This window comes from Anopheles ziemanni, chromosome 2 (assembly GCF_943734765.1).
Source record: "Anopheles ziemanni chromosome 2, idAnoZiCoDA_A2_x.2, whole genome shotgun sequence".
In the NCBI taxonomy this organism is placed as follows: domain Eukaryota; kingdom Metazoa; phylum Arthropoda; class Insecta; order Diptera; family Culicidae; genus Anopheles; species Anopheles ziemanni.
Window position 1 is genome coordinate 30060279 of NC_080705.1, and position 15663 is coordinate 30075941.

General features: G+C 45.1%; 1 protein-coding gene across 1 annotated transcript in view; it reads right to left on the minus strand.

Annotated features, from left to right (window-relative positions):
- The window catches only part of LOC131293354 (sodium/hydrogen exchanger 3), a 33771-nt gene extending 18529 nt beyond the window's left edge, over positions 1-15242 (minus strand). Inside the window, exons 1-10 of the mRNA XM_058321434.1 lie at positions 14706-15242; positions 10744-11050; positions 2055-2512; positions 1850-1970; positions 1582-1720; positions 966-1183; positions 795-878; positions 516-724; positions 297-422; positions 4-185 (exon numbers count right to left, since the gene is read on the minus strand). Coding sequence (XP_058177417.1) covers positions 4-185; positions 297-422; positions 516-724; positions 795-878; positions 966-1183; positions 1582-1720; positions 1850-1970; positions 2055-2512; positions 10744-11050; positions 14706-15242 — 2381 coding nt within the window. The remainder of the gene's footprint in view (positions 1-3; positions 186-296; positions 423-515; positions 725-794; positions 879-965; positions 1184-1581; positions 1721-1849; positions 1971-2054; positions 2513-10743; positions 11051-14705) is intronic.
- Between the last annotated feature and the right edge of the window lie 421 nt (positions 15243-15663).

Sequence of the window (15663 nt, forward strand, 5' to 3'; positions counted from 1 at the left end):
TACCATGTGCCGAGCATTGTCGCGCCGCACCTTCCGCCGAAGTAGGACGTGTAGTTTCTAAATAATGCACTCATTGATTCAGTTCCAGACATTTGTCCGATGGTGGATGGGTTTCGGCGCATGTAGTCCATGGCGTCTCGCATCGTTAGCTTAGAGTAGGTTTCCAAAATCTTCGGCTCCGGACCCTATAAGGGAGAAGGAGGCGAGAGGGAGAAAGAGGAGAAACAAAGCATGTTTGAAGTTTATTTTGCGTGGAGTACGGTGCCCATTGCACCTGGGCGATATACCGGGCGTACCTGTAAATTCTTGATCAAGTATGGACGAATGAACCTATTGTCGAATCTCTTAAACTTATCGCGTATGTTGTAGTTGCCCGTCTTGCCGACGATGTCCTCAATACCGGCCATCATGTGGTCCATAAACTGGAAACAGAGGTGGACGATTTTGAATGAATGCAGGAAAAGGTGGCAAGGAAAGGCAAATAAATATTTAATAATCCCAGAAGCAACTCTCACCCGTTCGTGGATACGCTCGTTCATGGTCGGTTTACGCTTGCTCGAGCGCTTCACGTTAAGAATTTTGACTAGCGGTTTGATGGTGATGCCCTGCAGGAACACCGTAAAGTAGACGACCGCGATCGTCGTCGTCAAGAACATCGGCTGCAGCGGGATGTGATCCACCTCAATCAGTAATACTAAAGCGAATGCAACAGCTCCACGAAGGCCTGCGAACAAGCGGTTGGACAATTAGCAAAAACCTTCCTAACTACTCTACGCTTTACACGCCATACGTACCTCCATAGGACATAACAAATTGATCTACTTTGGTAAGCTTGTGTATTCTAAAACGATTCGCCAACGCCGACAGTATCAAAACACCTGGGGAGAACCATTTTGAATGGGGAAAAGGAAAAACGTATAACATCAGTAAATCGTCACGTAACAAGTGCTCGGGAAATAGCTTACCAAAGATTCGATACACGGAGCAGAACAGTATCGTCAACAGCACGAACCAGGTGTTCCACACGTGCTTATTGTTTACGGTGGCCACACCGAGGAACATGAAGATGATCGTTTCCGCCGAGGACGACAACATTTTCAACGCGTACTTGATGGTGGTGTGTGATTTGTGCGACACGTTTTGCTCGACGTAGTTCTTCATCGTTATGCCGCAGAAGGTAATGCTAATGGAAGAGAAAATAAACAGCTTCGTATTACTATGCACAAACTAGAAATAACAAAGTGTATGCTTTCCATTCAAGTAAAATTGCTTCAATGGACCGCTACAACAGATACTTTAGTCATTTGATGTTTGTAATGCTAATGGTGTTTCTGTTTGACGACAGCGCAAGTAACATGATTGCGATGCAGTGTAGGAAATTGCAATACATTTTCCTTATGTTTGATCATCACTAACGAATCAAACACGCTTCTGCCCCCAACTTCCAACTACATTTGATTGCGGAAATGTCGATTGCAGTTGTTCGATGCAGCATTTTCTACCGATGCACCATCATCATCATCATCGCTTGGGAAGAAAAACAAACATTCCCTGTAATGACGAGCAAGGACGAGTACTTACGACAGGATGCCGCTCATGTGGAAAATTTCCGCATTCAAGTACGCCAGGTACGCCATCACGAAGATGAAGATCGGCTCGATGACGCGCACGTGATCGGTGAATCGTGTCACCAGACCGGTGAGGAAGCCCCAGATGACACCTGGATGGAAATGGAAATGATGGGAACGTTACCACCGCACGTGACCACAATTTCTAGCCGTTTTCGGGGCGAGTTTCAAGAGGTTCAACAAATAGTAGTAGTACAACCAAGCCCGTTTTATTGACTCACCGATAATGGTACCGCCAAGAGCAACCACGAAGAACGACGCAATGCCCGACACGATATCGGTGGCGATGATTTCGCTGGTGCCGATTTGGTTGTACACCTCGAACATGTGGTACATTACGACCTGCGAAGTGAACGAAGGATAAGTAATGGGAGCTTCCAAAACAAGGGGATTCAAGGCCACCGGAAGTGGGGCCCACCTACGTACCGTAACGGCATCGTTGAGCAGCGACTCGCCGAACACGACGATGTACAGCACCTCGTTGACGTGAATCTCCTCGAACACGGCCAGCACCGCCACCGGATCGACGGCCGCGATCAGCGACGAGAACAGGAAGATGTGCAGGAACGGCAGGTCGACGCCGAAGATGCCGGTCTGCCCGCACGCCCACAGCGAGGTGCCGATGGTGGCGATATTGAATATCGTGCCTATCACAGCCATCAGGAGAATGGTGCCGATGTTGTCGAAGAACATGCGGTTCGGCATGAAGTAGCCGGCGTCGAGGATGATCGGCGGCAGCATGTAGAAGAAGAAGGTGTTCGGCGTCAGCGGCGACATGTGCAGGTTGGTGCCGTACCGCAGCAGCACCCCGATGATGACACCGACCACGATCAGCAAGCAGGACTCGGGGAATACGCGGCTAAGCTTCGGTGTCATGTGGAAACCTACACGCGAGTGAAAAACGATACAACATGATTATACATTTCCACACTTCTATGCTCAGTCAATTTCATTTAAATGGTAATTTCAAAGCTTTAAAAAAATATAAATAACAAATAATATTTGCAAAATGCAAATAGATTGGATCTGATTTCTTCCCACAAAAGCTTGCGAAACATAAAAAACAATGTCTATCGAAAAACGCAAACTCTGTCGATATTTGCGTAATTTTAGCAGACCTTTTTTTATTTTCATGTTATTCGCTCGAAATATTCTCTTTTTGGGGAACAAAAGACTAAGAGACATTAATAAACAATTAAAAAAGAAAGACTTTCGCCTTTCGGATGACTACCTTATTAAAGACTCAGAGAAGAGCTTTTTAATTTTGCATCCTTTTGGAGAATGTAATCGAGAACATAAATTTTGAGAAGAAAACTTACACAATACATTTTTTTTCATATAAACAATATACATTTACCACGTCGTGAAACTCCTTCAAACATCTTACTAATGTTCAGGATATGCCGTGAAAGCTGTTTTCCTCCCTCCGGTGAAGAGCGTAATCCACTCTATCCATTTCTTAACCCGTCCTTAAACTATCCTTCAAGCATCCTTGACCTTCTTTCGCGTGGTTGACCCTCTCTCCATTCCACTCGATTGCGCGGTGCATCGAAATGGGAGGTATGCGTTTTTCGTCTCCTAACTTTATCGAGCTGAACGACTATCGACTATCGCGGTCCCGCGGGGGGAGGGTTCTTCGCCTGGAGGGTACTGACAGCACTTTTTACTTAACGTTCATGGGGACGTTGAAAATGGCTTGTGAGTGAGAAAATGGCGGAAAAGAACTAACCCCAAGCAGAAAGCAGATTTTCCCACACCATGAGGCCATATTGACGTTGATATGGTTCGTAGAAAGTTTCAAGCGAAGAACAACACTCGCCGTGGTACGATAATAGCAGGACGGGGTTTTAAAGGATATCCTTTTCGGTTTATCTTACTCGTATCATTTTCCACGTAGAGATAAACACGGGAAAGGCAAACACAGCACTACTTAACGGGGGGCATTTATTAAAATGATGCCGACACAGAATCGGCCATCGCAACCCTTGCATTATGCGAAAGCACGACACGCCAAACGGCGCGAAACTAATGGCGTCCCCCCCCCCCCCCCCCCCCCCCCCCACCCTACGACACCAATCGTCCCCGGGAGGTTGCAGATGTGCGCCGGCAAATCAAGATGCAAATTTTCTCACCCATGTTTTCTCCATAAACAAACCGAGAGGCAGGTGAAAAACAAACCGCCTCCGGAGTGTGACCGTGAAAATTCCCTTACTTAACAGTCACACTCGGTCGGTTTGAAAAAGCGACCTGCAGTTACTTTCCAGTGGAAACGCGCCGTAAAGAAAACGAAACAAACAGGCCGAGCTTTGGCGGAACGTGGGATGTTTGTCTGGACGGTTATTTGACACGCAGCTTCATCAGGTTTCCCTGCTACCCGTGTGCCGTTTGGACCGACCTTCGTAGATGATCACGTGCCTCCGCTTTCTGATTGGTGATCTGTTATTCAAAGCAGCCGCAAATGGGTAACGTTTCCCCGTTCGCCGCAAACCACTGTCACGACCGAATCGGACATCGGAGAGGCGTGCTTTCAGGTGAAAAATGGAAGAACATTTGCATACATTACAATCAATTAATGTGTTTCATTAGGAATGGTTCTTCCAAGCCGTCTCTAGGGATAAGGAATGAACATGGGATATCAACAGTCAACATCAATGATTCATCATCAATGATTCATCAATTAATGACAAAAACTTGGCGGTAGAGATGATTTTAGAATGAACTTGGCAATAAAATTAACAATACCATCCCTAGTAGTATTTGAATTTAAGAGGCTTGTATAAAACAAACAAACTGCGAGAAAATCGAAAACATCTTCCATTTAATGTTCTTCGTAAAAAACGGGAAGGAATTTTATCTTCAGTGAACAATTTAATATGGTCGTCACAAAGACCATTACCTGTGAATAATTGTTCCATGTCGTTGTACAATCGCTCCATCAATTTACCAGGTGAGTTGTTACAATTTCATTAAAATGGTGGCACGCGCCACCGGTGCAAGGAAAACCGTTGTACCACTTTTTCTTGACATCATTTTAATTGCATGCCATGGAAAAATCCAGCCATAAGCGTGCCTTCCTCCTTCTGCGGTGCAAAAACTGACCATCGAACGATAAGGATAGGACCGACAAGGCAAACACGAGACCTGGCATCATGACTCCTAATTGCGTCTCCGTGGGCACATTGTGGGCAGCGTCCTGTACGCTGAAAACAAGAGAAGCGGACAAGCTAGTCCACTCTGGAAGCAATTAAAACAATCTACCCAAAGCTCACTCAGCTCGTCAGGGAACATGTGGTACTGCTGCTGCTATTGCTGCTGAGTGTTGTCGTTGTTGTTGAACGGTAGTCACCCTGTCAGGTCCGTCGTCTGGCACAGCCTGTGGACAGTTTTCCAACACAGCACCACACGCACCGGCCGTGATTGGCGGACCACGAACCCGTCACTCCAGAAGCAAATGGCGTGAAATTGCTGTCCTCGGCGGGCAGTGTACATGAGAGTGTGTGCCTTGATTCTTGATGCCCGCGTGCCCGTTACCAATTTCAATCTCAATAATCATCACCCACGGATGACATAAAACAGGGACACGACACGGCGAGAACCAATTCGAAGCTTTCTTCTGCCCACTTCGCGCTGCCGGGGGAGGGCCATTTTTGCCGGCGGGCACTCGATTGCGATGGCGTCCGATGTTGGAAACAGTGGCTGATACACAATTTACGATCATCGGATGAATAATGTAATTTCTTAACGCGCCTCACTTGCGCCATTTTGCGCGGACGAACCCCTTTTTATGGGGGCAGCGATCGTTATTGATTGGTGTTGATTGAAATCCGATTAAGGCCAGGGTGGTGCTTTGCAACGTTTGAGGGCGCTCTGACGAAAGCATTACCACCATTGAGTTTGTATTTTGTTGTGGTCATTGATTCAACACATTTGTTTTCAAAACCTCAATGATCATAAATTATCGCAAAACTGTTTCGGGGAATTCGACGTTTGAGCGACGTTTCGGAGACATAAGTGACTCGGTGGTGTGTTCTTTTTAATAGCGTGAAAAATAGATTGGACTGCGGATCGTTTTTCAATTTAAATGATGCTTATAGCTTCGTTAACGCGAATGAAACATCTAAACCAAAATTAACGACATACTTCATGGCATAAAGAATATGCAAAAAAGGTCGATGAAGTTAAAGGTGTTTGATTCGATATTGTCTTTTAGCAGTTTTAAACAAAAAAAAAACAGATAAAAAATAAGGATCTAATTAACGCCATAAAAAACTACTCTATAGCACGATTTCACAAAAAAAGAAAACGTACAAAATAAACGAAAAGAGCCATGGCGGCGTAAGCTGCGAAAACATTAGGGCTCCCCCAATTACTGCCAAAAACCATCAACACCTGCAAAACAAGCGGTTTTTGTGTGGGAAGAAAAGCTGTAAGCCTCTGCCATGTTAACAGAACTTTACCGTAGTCGTTTTGCTGATTAAAATTTTGGCTCGTGCACAAAAAATCATCCCATCGGATTGATTTCGAAGAATTTAACACAGAGCGAGCGAGCCAAACGACAAAAAAGTGAAGGAAGCAATCCCAATTTCTTACATGATAGTCCGTACCAATCCATACCGACCTTCACAGGGTGTCTTTTGCTTCCTCGAATGATTCATCTTTTCTGTCCACATCAGGTTCGAAAAAAAAGAAATCCACCCATGTTTGGTTTTGGCAAGCCAAATAACCAACGTTTCTAACACCAACTTCGGTCGCCTTTAATGTGACCCTCCTCCCCGGGTAGGTGTTTTTCTACTGAGTGATTGTGTTCGCCTCCCATTACCGCCCATTAACGATCGGTGAGGATAAAAATACAAATAAAAAAAAACGAAAAAGAAAATACCCCAAACGCGACCAAGGTGTGGTAATTATGGTCCATCAAACAATTATCATCGCGAGCTAGCGCTGGCATTCGCTTGGGCGCAGGCGTTCGGGCAAGGAATCAGGTGTTTGGCGGCCCTTGACGATAACCAGAAGAGCACAAAACATTAAAAAAAAATAAAAACAACGACATCAACATGGTACTTTACATAATCATTTTTTTTTTTCGTTCAATTTTTCCTGCCAGCAACGTTACACAACGCTTCTCCCGCGTCGTAACGAAACGTGCATAGAATGATGATGACAGGCTGGGAAATCGTGCGATGATCTACCGTCTACCGCGCTGGTCGCCTTTGCGGATTGTTCCTAGGCGGATGGCAGCGGCCATACCAATCTTATCCAACGAGAAATCTTCATGGCAAATCTCTCTCGTCGCGTTCGATGAAATATTAACCATCAGCTCGGTATTCGATCGCAAGGCAGAAATTATTCATTAACAGTCCAACTAACGTCACCGCGCGAGGACGCTAATTGGTAGACGAATTCCACAGACAAACAAACGCAAGCGACATCGAGATATGATTGAGAAGATATGAGAAAGTGAATAGTGAACTTTTGTGGCAATCGGAAGGTTGGTGATTGGAAAACTTTTAACCTTACGCTAGAGTAAGGCGTGGGAACACTTTCCTGTTCCGGATGCCTGATGTTGGTTTAGCCTTAGAATAGGAAATCAAACACCAAATCTATGAATCTGTCCCGGTAGGAATGAATAGCGGTTCATTAATGAATAGGAAGCCACAATATGATGAATAAACTTTTCTCTTTGTAAGGAAGTTTCCTTTCAAAGCCATGTTCCATGGAGAACATCAAACAATTGAGTGATTTTACCAGCTGAATATGAAATTAAAAATGTCATATTCAGCATGTGAGCCTGTCAAGGGACAGCTCTTGAAGAATGAAAATTTAAATCATGTGCGTTTGTAACAATAGTGTTTTTCAAAACTAAAACTATGTTCAACACATTTCTTTATAATGATGAAACATAAAGAAACAAATCCTTTAAAACACCAGCGAAGTTATAACTCAATCCACAACCCATACGTAAAACATTTTTTTGCTAAAGATTGCCGTGATATACTAATACATTTAAGTTAAAAACCTTTTCCGTTTCTGAAACGAATGTGGGCATATGATTTCATTTCTACTCAATGATTAATGCGAAACTGTTTATCTAAAATTTATAAAATGTACATGAAGCAATATTAAATTTATTAATAAATATTATTCATAACGTTATCAGGTTTTGGTTAATTCTATACACTTTATATGGACATCATTGCCGCCTGGAATGAATTGATGAATATATTTATCTTTTATATACGTTGTTTGGGGGGTCCGCGACAGCCGAGCGGTAGCGCCGGTTAGAAAATCGGCCCATGAGCGCCGGGGCTCACCACCTCGACGGCGTGGGTTCGAATCCCAACCGAGACCGGACCCCCTCCCCTGTACGAGAGGACTGACTATCCACGTACAACAGGGAAACAAGTCTCGTAAGCCCTTAACGGGCAGGCATGACCAAGAGGTCGATACGCCAAGTAGAAGAAGAAGAAGATATACGTTGTACGCTATCAATACAGGACAAGTATTATTTCGTACTACGACTGCAACACTGAAACGGATTCAATTATCTATAATCATGATGCCTGTATGTGACAATTATTTTGCCACAATTTTTCCAATCAACCCGGATCAAAATGCAATCTACACGTGGCGATCATTTGGAGCAACCTCACGAGTGCATTTATGCTCCAATAAACGATCCGCTGCGGTCAGCGCCAGCAGCATCGTGTCGGTTGCATCTTGCAAAAGTCCAACCAGAGTGTGGAATCGATGGCACTGATTGCGCGTGCAAATGGAATTTAAAAATGCATTTCCACTGCGTGCGAGGTGGGGCCTTTTCCTGCGCCAAGATACCGGGGCAGCCACGCGACAGCTTCCGATTAATAGGAATCATCACGAAGCGCTACAGCAACCGTGGGGCCGACGACGTTGGGTTTGATTCAATATTAATAAAGAATGATGTATGGCCATCGAACCGGAACGGGTTGGGCGGGGCGCGGGGTACCCCGTTCGGTCAGTGGCCTCAATTGAGGGATCGCATTTTAATTGATTGGAGGAATTGTTATGACGCTTCTCCGTCAGAACCATCTGGCCTAGTGGGCCCGGTATCGGCTTGGCCTGACGTGACCGAACGGCGCACCGTTCAATTTGTCTGCCTTTGGCACGAACACGAGCATTTTCCGACTCAGTGAAGCGTCAAAACAATCTTTCGTCGGACGCAGCTGCTCAGCAATTTATAATATACGCTGTTCGCGCTGTTATCCCTATCGGACTTTTGCGCCTTCTTTTGATCTTGTTGCGTGGGAAGAGCGGCGAGATGGAGCAATGGCTTAAAAACTCATAAAATTGGAGCAAATAAAACCATCAACCGATTAAAAGATGATTTTACAAAGACTCCAAGATGAGGGACAAACATGGTTTTAACAACAACCGATGAAATGAATTCACTTCTCAGCCGCTGCAACTTTACGAGACAAAACCATGAAAAGCCTAATCCAATTAGGGTAACGTTTTGAGACTTTTGTCGTTAGTACTTGGGCAAAGTTATTTACAATTCAAAAACCTCCCCGATACAGACCAAACACAGGCCAACAAAGTGCGCACGTGTAACGATCGCATGAATTGATTTGAATTTTCGCTTAACCCCCAAGTGTCAACAAAAGAATAAAAATTAAAAAAAAAAACACAAATCCTTTTAACCATCGACGAGCGGAAGGCACTTTAAATCTCCATGTGATAAATAAAATCTACCCGAAAAGCTTCCGCCCATGGTCGGAACCGCTCGGTGCGGGCATCCAGAGGTTATATGCAAATATGGAAACCATCCGCCAACCCGCCGCCCCGAGGGAGGATTTAAATTTATGCCCCGCCGAATTCCGACAAACTTTTGCAATTCAGCAGCAAACCGACCGGCGGCGAGGGTAAGCAAAATAAAAGGGCCCCCGCGCGCGCGCACCCTGGACCGAGGTTCGTTTGTAGGTGTTGTGAGATTTGCCTATATGGTCACATGGAAAACTCGAAGAAAACGAAAGGATGGCGAACGATGGCGACGACGAGAAACGTGTCTTACAAAAATATACACGCGGTTAAGGGACATCAACCCCCAGCCCCTCACCAACCCCCTGGGGGTATGTACTGCTCCACGTCTCGTCAGACATGGAGACGAGATGGGCACAGAAATGTCACCCGAAAATCTTCAAACGGGAGCTATTTTTACTCCCGGGGACCCGAGAATGGGGTTGACGTTTTTGCCCAAAGGCAATGGTTTGGTGGAGAGGTGGTGGGGTGGACTCACGAAAGGAATATCCATGTAGCGTGCACGTTTTAGTCGTGGAGCGTGGTGCCAACATGCGGCACAACGTGTTCCACAACTCAGCCAGGTCGTTGGATCGTGTCAACCGGGATGAGCGCGTGCTTCAATGCATTCGAATGTGCAGCCGTGCAGAACCGCCCACATTCCGCCCGTCACGTTAACCAAAAAGTAATTCGAACGTCTCGAACATTTCAGAGCGACACAAAAAGGTAAACATGACCATTCGTGATGCCTTCGTGCGCCAATGATATCCTCATCTTGGTTGATGTAATTTGATGGTCAAGATTAATTCGATTATTTTCGATTATATCGTAAGCACTGATCACTGAAGGGTTAATAAATTGCCCCCCATTTTCGAGTAGCGTTTTGTGCGCTCGGGTTTATCGCTCTTGGTGCCGATCGAGTGTCTGGATGCGAACGTTGCTGCGGGGTCGTTGATTTTGCGATTGATACCCGCGGACTGTTTGTTTAGGTTATCCCAGAGTTGGCAGAGGAGAAAAAAAAACAACAAACCTTGCTAAACACCAGATATACGCCCGCCCACCCGCAGTGGGTTGGAGTTAGTCACAGCAAACGCCATAATTTTTTTTTTTGCTGACCTGGCCAGAAACCGAACACGATGTTCAGACGGAGACGTGTGGTCTGTCTGATTCGAATTCGCAAAAGAATTGCGGCACATAAACAGATGGAAACATAAGTCAGCCACCCTCCGCGACCCACCCCTCCCCGGGTTATGACGTTCGAGTGGGGTTTTTTACTTCTTCTCAGTAATCCGCTACACGCTATTGACACGACTAAACAAATCCGTCCCGGGCAAGTACTTACCGATCTTGGCGATACTGGCCGACAGAATCCAGACACCGATAACGAACGGGGTTTCGACGCGGGAAAAGTCCACCTGCGACACGGGATACCGCTTGTGGCCATGATCGTCCCCTCCCTCCTCGCCGGCCCGCCCAGCGTGAGCTGCTCCGTGGCCTCCGGCGGCGGCGGCGTCTAGGGATGGCACGGTCGACGCAAGGATGGGCGCTGCTTCGGCGGAACGCTTTAATTGACTGGCGCTCGTTAGCGGGCCGCTGCCGCCGCCGTTGGTGTCGAACGCCAGGCCCAGTGATGATAATTGACCGACCGGCTGCCGGATGGAAGTGCGATGAAACACATAGAACGAGGAAAGTAGCGGACAACATGGTTAATCAGTGGCGATCGAAGGGTTAGCAATTAAAAACGTTGGGCGTTGGAAGAAGGATCTCTAATATCGATGATTTTCTTACAGTTACTAATTATGAGTACCTATTCTAAATAGGGGAAGGTGGGACAATATGCACCATCTAAAAGAAACAAAAATATACAATCTACAGAAAAAAAAAACAAGGACACAGTTTATTTGCACAGTGCAAATCTTTCATGGCAACGTTAAAACACTCAACTTATCAAAAATGATTTGTTTTTCAACCAGTCCCTTAAAATTGTGGAGATGCATTCTGCGTCACCCGGTGCATATTGCACAAATTGATAACGTTTTATCGTTTGTTTACAATAAGGGAAAGCAAGAAATATTTTCTGTATATTGGTATCATTAAATTTCAAATGTTTGTTAAATGACTGTTGCTTGTAGATTGTAATAGTAAAAAAATAATACAATTTAAAACAAAAATCATAAAAAATCTCATTTTATAGTTTAGTAAAGAACCAATAAGTTCACGAAGAATAAAATGAATGCCTTTACCTTTATCTATAAAATGTATCTAATAAAGAAATTGTTCTTCTATATTTGCATAATTCGGTACATTCAGAAGCGTTTTACTTCACCTAAATGGTTCATCTTTCTCCTACATTTACCATAATATTGCAATATAACAGATAATAAAAACCGGTTAATTAGTGCTATTCAGTGATAATTTTTCACCATCATCTGACGCATTAGCCATGAAATTCAAAGAATTTGATAGCTATTAAAAGAATGACTATATAAAACCGTTTCATTAGCGGGAGCATTTCTCGGTAGGACAAACATTCGATGAACTGTGCAGAATTTTCCTGCAAGCTTTTCTCATCCTTGTGAGGTTCGTTTGTGAACAACGGGTATCCGTGACCCTACGCTTCATTCCTTGCGCATCTTGGAAAAAATGCCGACTAAGCATGTTTGTCCCGTGTGGTATGGTGCCATCTTCTTCGAAGCCCTTATTAACCCTTCTTAAGTACACCCCCATCCGAGAAAGAGAGAGAGAGTGAGAGAAAAGCTTGGAAATATGAGCCAAGATCTTTGAGTGGGTTGCAGATACCGTCTCGTCGATGGGGGCGAACAATTTCGCCTCGACATCATCACGTGCATCAGACCCTGGGTATCATTGGAACAATTTCCGCCCCCTTCAAAGCGGTTTGCGGTGAGATGCCGCGCGGAATGTTATCGTACGCCGTTGATATTCGGGCAATGTATCCGTCCATTCGCCGAATTTGGGCCATAACGGGCTGACATGAGTCAATCGGGGTGCCGTCTTATCATGTGCCGCTTTCGTCAGCGAATCTAGGCGCCTTCCATATGACTCCCAGTTATCATTCGCTGCGATGGAATCTGCTTTGGGGTCGGATTGCACCACCGTAAAAAAAAAAATGCGTGAGAGTCCAAAACAGTGTTTCATTTGCCGTCACTGATTGGAAACATGTTCGCCCTCTCTTTAAAGCGGCTCATGACCGGATGGTGTGATCTTCCATGGCGATTGCGGGACAACGGAACCCAAACTAATCATTTCAATTAGAGCGCGGGTTCTCTGGCGGGACGATTGTCCACCTCGGCGAGGCGTCACGATCTGGGTGGCTGATAATTAACAGCCTCGCACCGAGCGTCTGTCAACACAGCACGAGCTCGTTCGGTAAATTGCATAATCGTGCCGTAAAATGATGATGACGCCGGACGTCAATAGGTTCTTCCCCTGAAGTGTCCAATTGGGTGAGATATCGCCTAGAAGTAGGTCGGTCGGATAGATCAACAACATCTTTCCCCCTTCGTGAAAAAGGGATGCGAGGATGGCGCAGAACATAGCACAAATATTCCCCCGGGAAGGGGAAGGAGCGGGTGACATTTCTGGCCGGTTGATAACAGCTGTTGCAGTACACCGAATTGCGATTAAACTTGATGGCGCTATCGAAGGCATTATTTACTGCCCACAAATATCGTTTTCCCTTGTCTGGTAAAGGAACATCAATTTATGTTTACCACAAGATAACGGGTTTCAAAAATAAAACCGTCATTTTCCATTTAGAGTTCTTTGCAAATAACATGAGGAATAGTTTACGGTTTCTAATGCATGGATAGAAAACGTTTTGACTAAATTGAGATCTCAAAAATTAACAAATTTAATTCATACGCATTGGGCAGGTATTTCAAAAGACATTTGTCAAACAGAAACTTTTAAACAAACATTACATCTCAACAGTTTTGTTGTTACAACTGTTGTCTTGAGTTCAGTTAAAAATATTAAAATAGTAGAAAGATGAAACCAACAATTGCTAGTGTATAATTTTGGATCTTAAGTCCATTTTGAACGATAACAACTTTCATCTCCGCAAATCTCTTTTTAAACAGTTTTCTTGCATTCACCTTCCCGGATGTCGCAAAAATTGAATCGGACAGAGATAAAAGACAGGAGATCAGTAATGAAAGAGTGTGTCAGCAACACCCGCATATTTCGCTCCCAGATTATGACTGTGCGTTGGCGATCCCGTTCTGGCCCACTTGAACAGATAGCGTGCTGGTCTCCTTCAGCAGCTCTCCCGGGAGAGCGCTGTGTGACATTGAGAGATCGCATGTTGTGTTCACTCGCAGCAGTGCTGAAGAACGAGAGCACTTCCTCAGTGCTCATAGCAAACGTTAAAACAGAATGCAGCCCTACTCTTACTCCTATCAAGGATTATCAAATTGGTACTCGGACATCGCGATTCTGTTCACTGCAAAGCAAAACGAGTTGCGCCAGATCCTGCAGTAACAGGCAGTGGATTTCTACTCCTTCCTTAAGTACACTCCGACTCAACTAACTTAATGACAATTTTCATATAAAAGAATAAATCCTGTTTTCTCTGTTAATGTAATACGTAAAAGTATAAAATAAATTAAATGAAAAAATAAATTTTCAAAACAACAGTTTTTCCTTAAACGTACTAAAAAATAAAGAATAATGTAAGTTAAATGACATATGTATTTATGTATCAGTTTTTTGTTTTTGTCATTATTCGCATAGCATCGTAGATGGCGATCGAACTGAGAGCAATCTCGATGCAATGCGAATAATGATCAAAACGAAAAACTGATACATAAATACATATGTCATTTAACTTACATTATTCTTTATTTTTTAGTACGTTTAAGGAAAAACTGTTGTTTTGAAAATTTATTTTTTCATTTAATTTATTTAATCTCTTGTCTGCTTTTAAATGCTTAATTGATAAAGTTTAACGTAAATGTTTAACGCTCGCAAAATAGAGTTTGAGGAAATAAAACATAAGTGATCAGTATCATACTAAACTGTGTGAAGGGTAAAAAAGCACAAAACCGTTCTTAAAATTATTCCTTTTCTTGTTTTTACTATCCTATCTATATAAAACCATTTACGAACGCAAAACTATCTTAAACTGTCCTTATCGCCCTATTGCCCTTTTTCCACCTTTGCGCACCGTGTATTTGGTTAGAAGCGTTCCAAGCAAGTCCCAGCCCCACATTAGATCATCATTAAAGCTTCTTTGCTTCGTTGCCGCCGCCAGCGAGCGTCGAAATTAACACTTACCACCGCGACCACCTTCTCGCCGTCGACCGGTGCACTCAGATTTGGCCTCGCCAGCACGAACGCATCGTTGGACAGCAGGGCACTGCACAGCACTACGTATATACACAGCTTGCCGAGCTGACAGCGCTGGCCCAGTTCGGAGCCCTTGCGCAGCGTGGCCAACACGCCGACGGTGAGCGTCGCCAGCAGGGACGCCATCACGGTAGCAGCTTCCTCGGCCCCGTTCCGGTGGCTGTCCCTCCGGTAGACGGGTCGATCACAACATACATTCGCCCTCGTTGGCGGCATGGTCGGCACGTAGTTATTAGCACCTGGTTGACTACTCTTCGCAAGCTCCGGATAAGCGCTCTGGTCGGTGTTGCTTCGGTGGAGGAGGTTCACGGGGCAACAGCTGCTGCTACTGCACGGCCTTCGCCGCGGGTATTCCAGCGTCATTTTGTGCGTCGACATTCGGTTCCGGCCGGAACCGTCCGCCTGCTGCTCGTACCGGTCGAGCCTGCAGGCCCGACGAGATAAATTAACCTCCTGCTTCAACGTCACAGCCATCGTCGTCGTCGGGAATCGGGACGACGTTCACCACTCACCGTGCTGACCGCACGAGTGTGTAGTGCCACTGGTAAGTACGTACAACACACGCACACACACTCACACTTCTAGTGCTAGTGGCACCGGGGCTCCGGAAACGCCCTCGAGCGTTCTTCACGACGGAACAACAACTCGGCAAGCAAAATACACACAACAAACGATCTCAGGCGGACCTAAAAGTGGTAAAACACTGCGCCACTGCATGTGCACCGTTCCGTGCCAACGTCCTGTTCGGATCCTAGCCGATGGCACACACTCCGGCAAATACACACTCACACACACACACACCGAAACGGCTTCACCAAGCAAATGAGGAGCTCGTCCTTGTGCTACCTTTGCTTGATCTCTCGAACGCACCACCAATAATCCTTCCCCTTTCCTC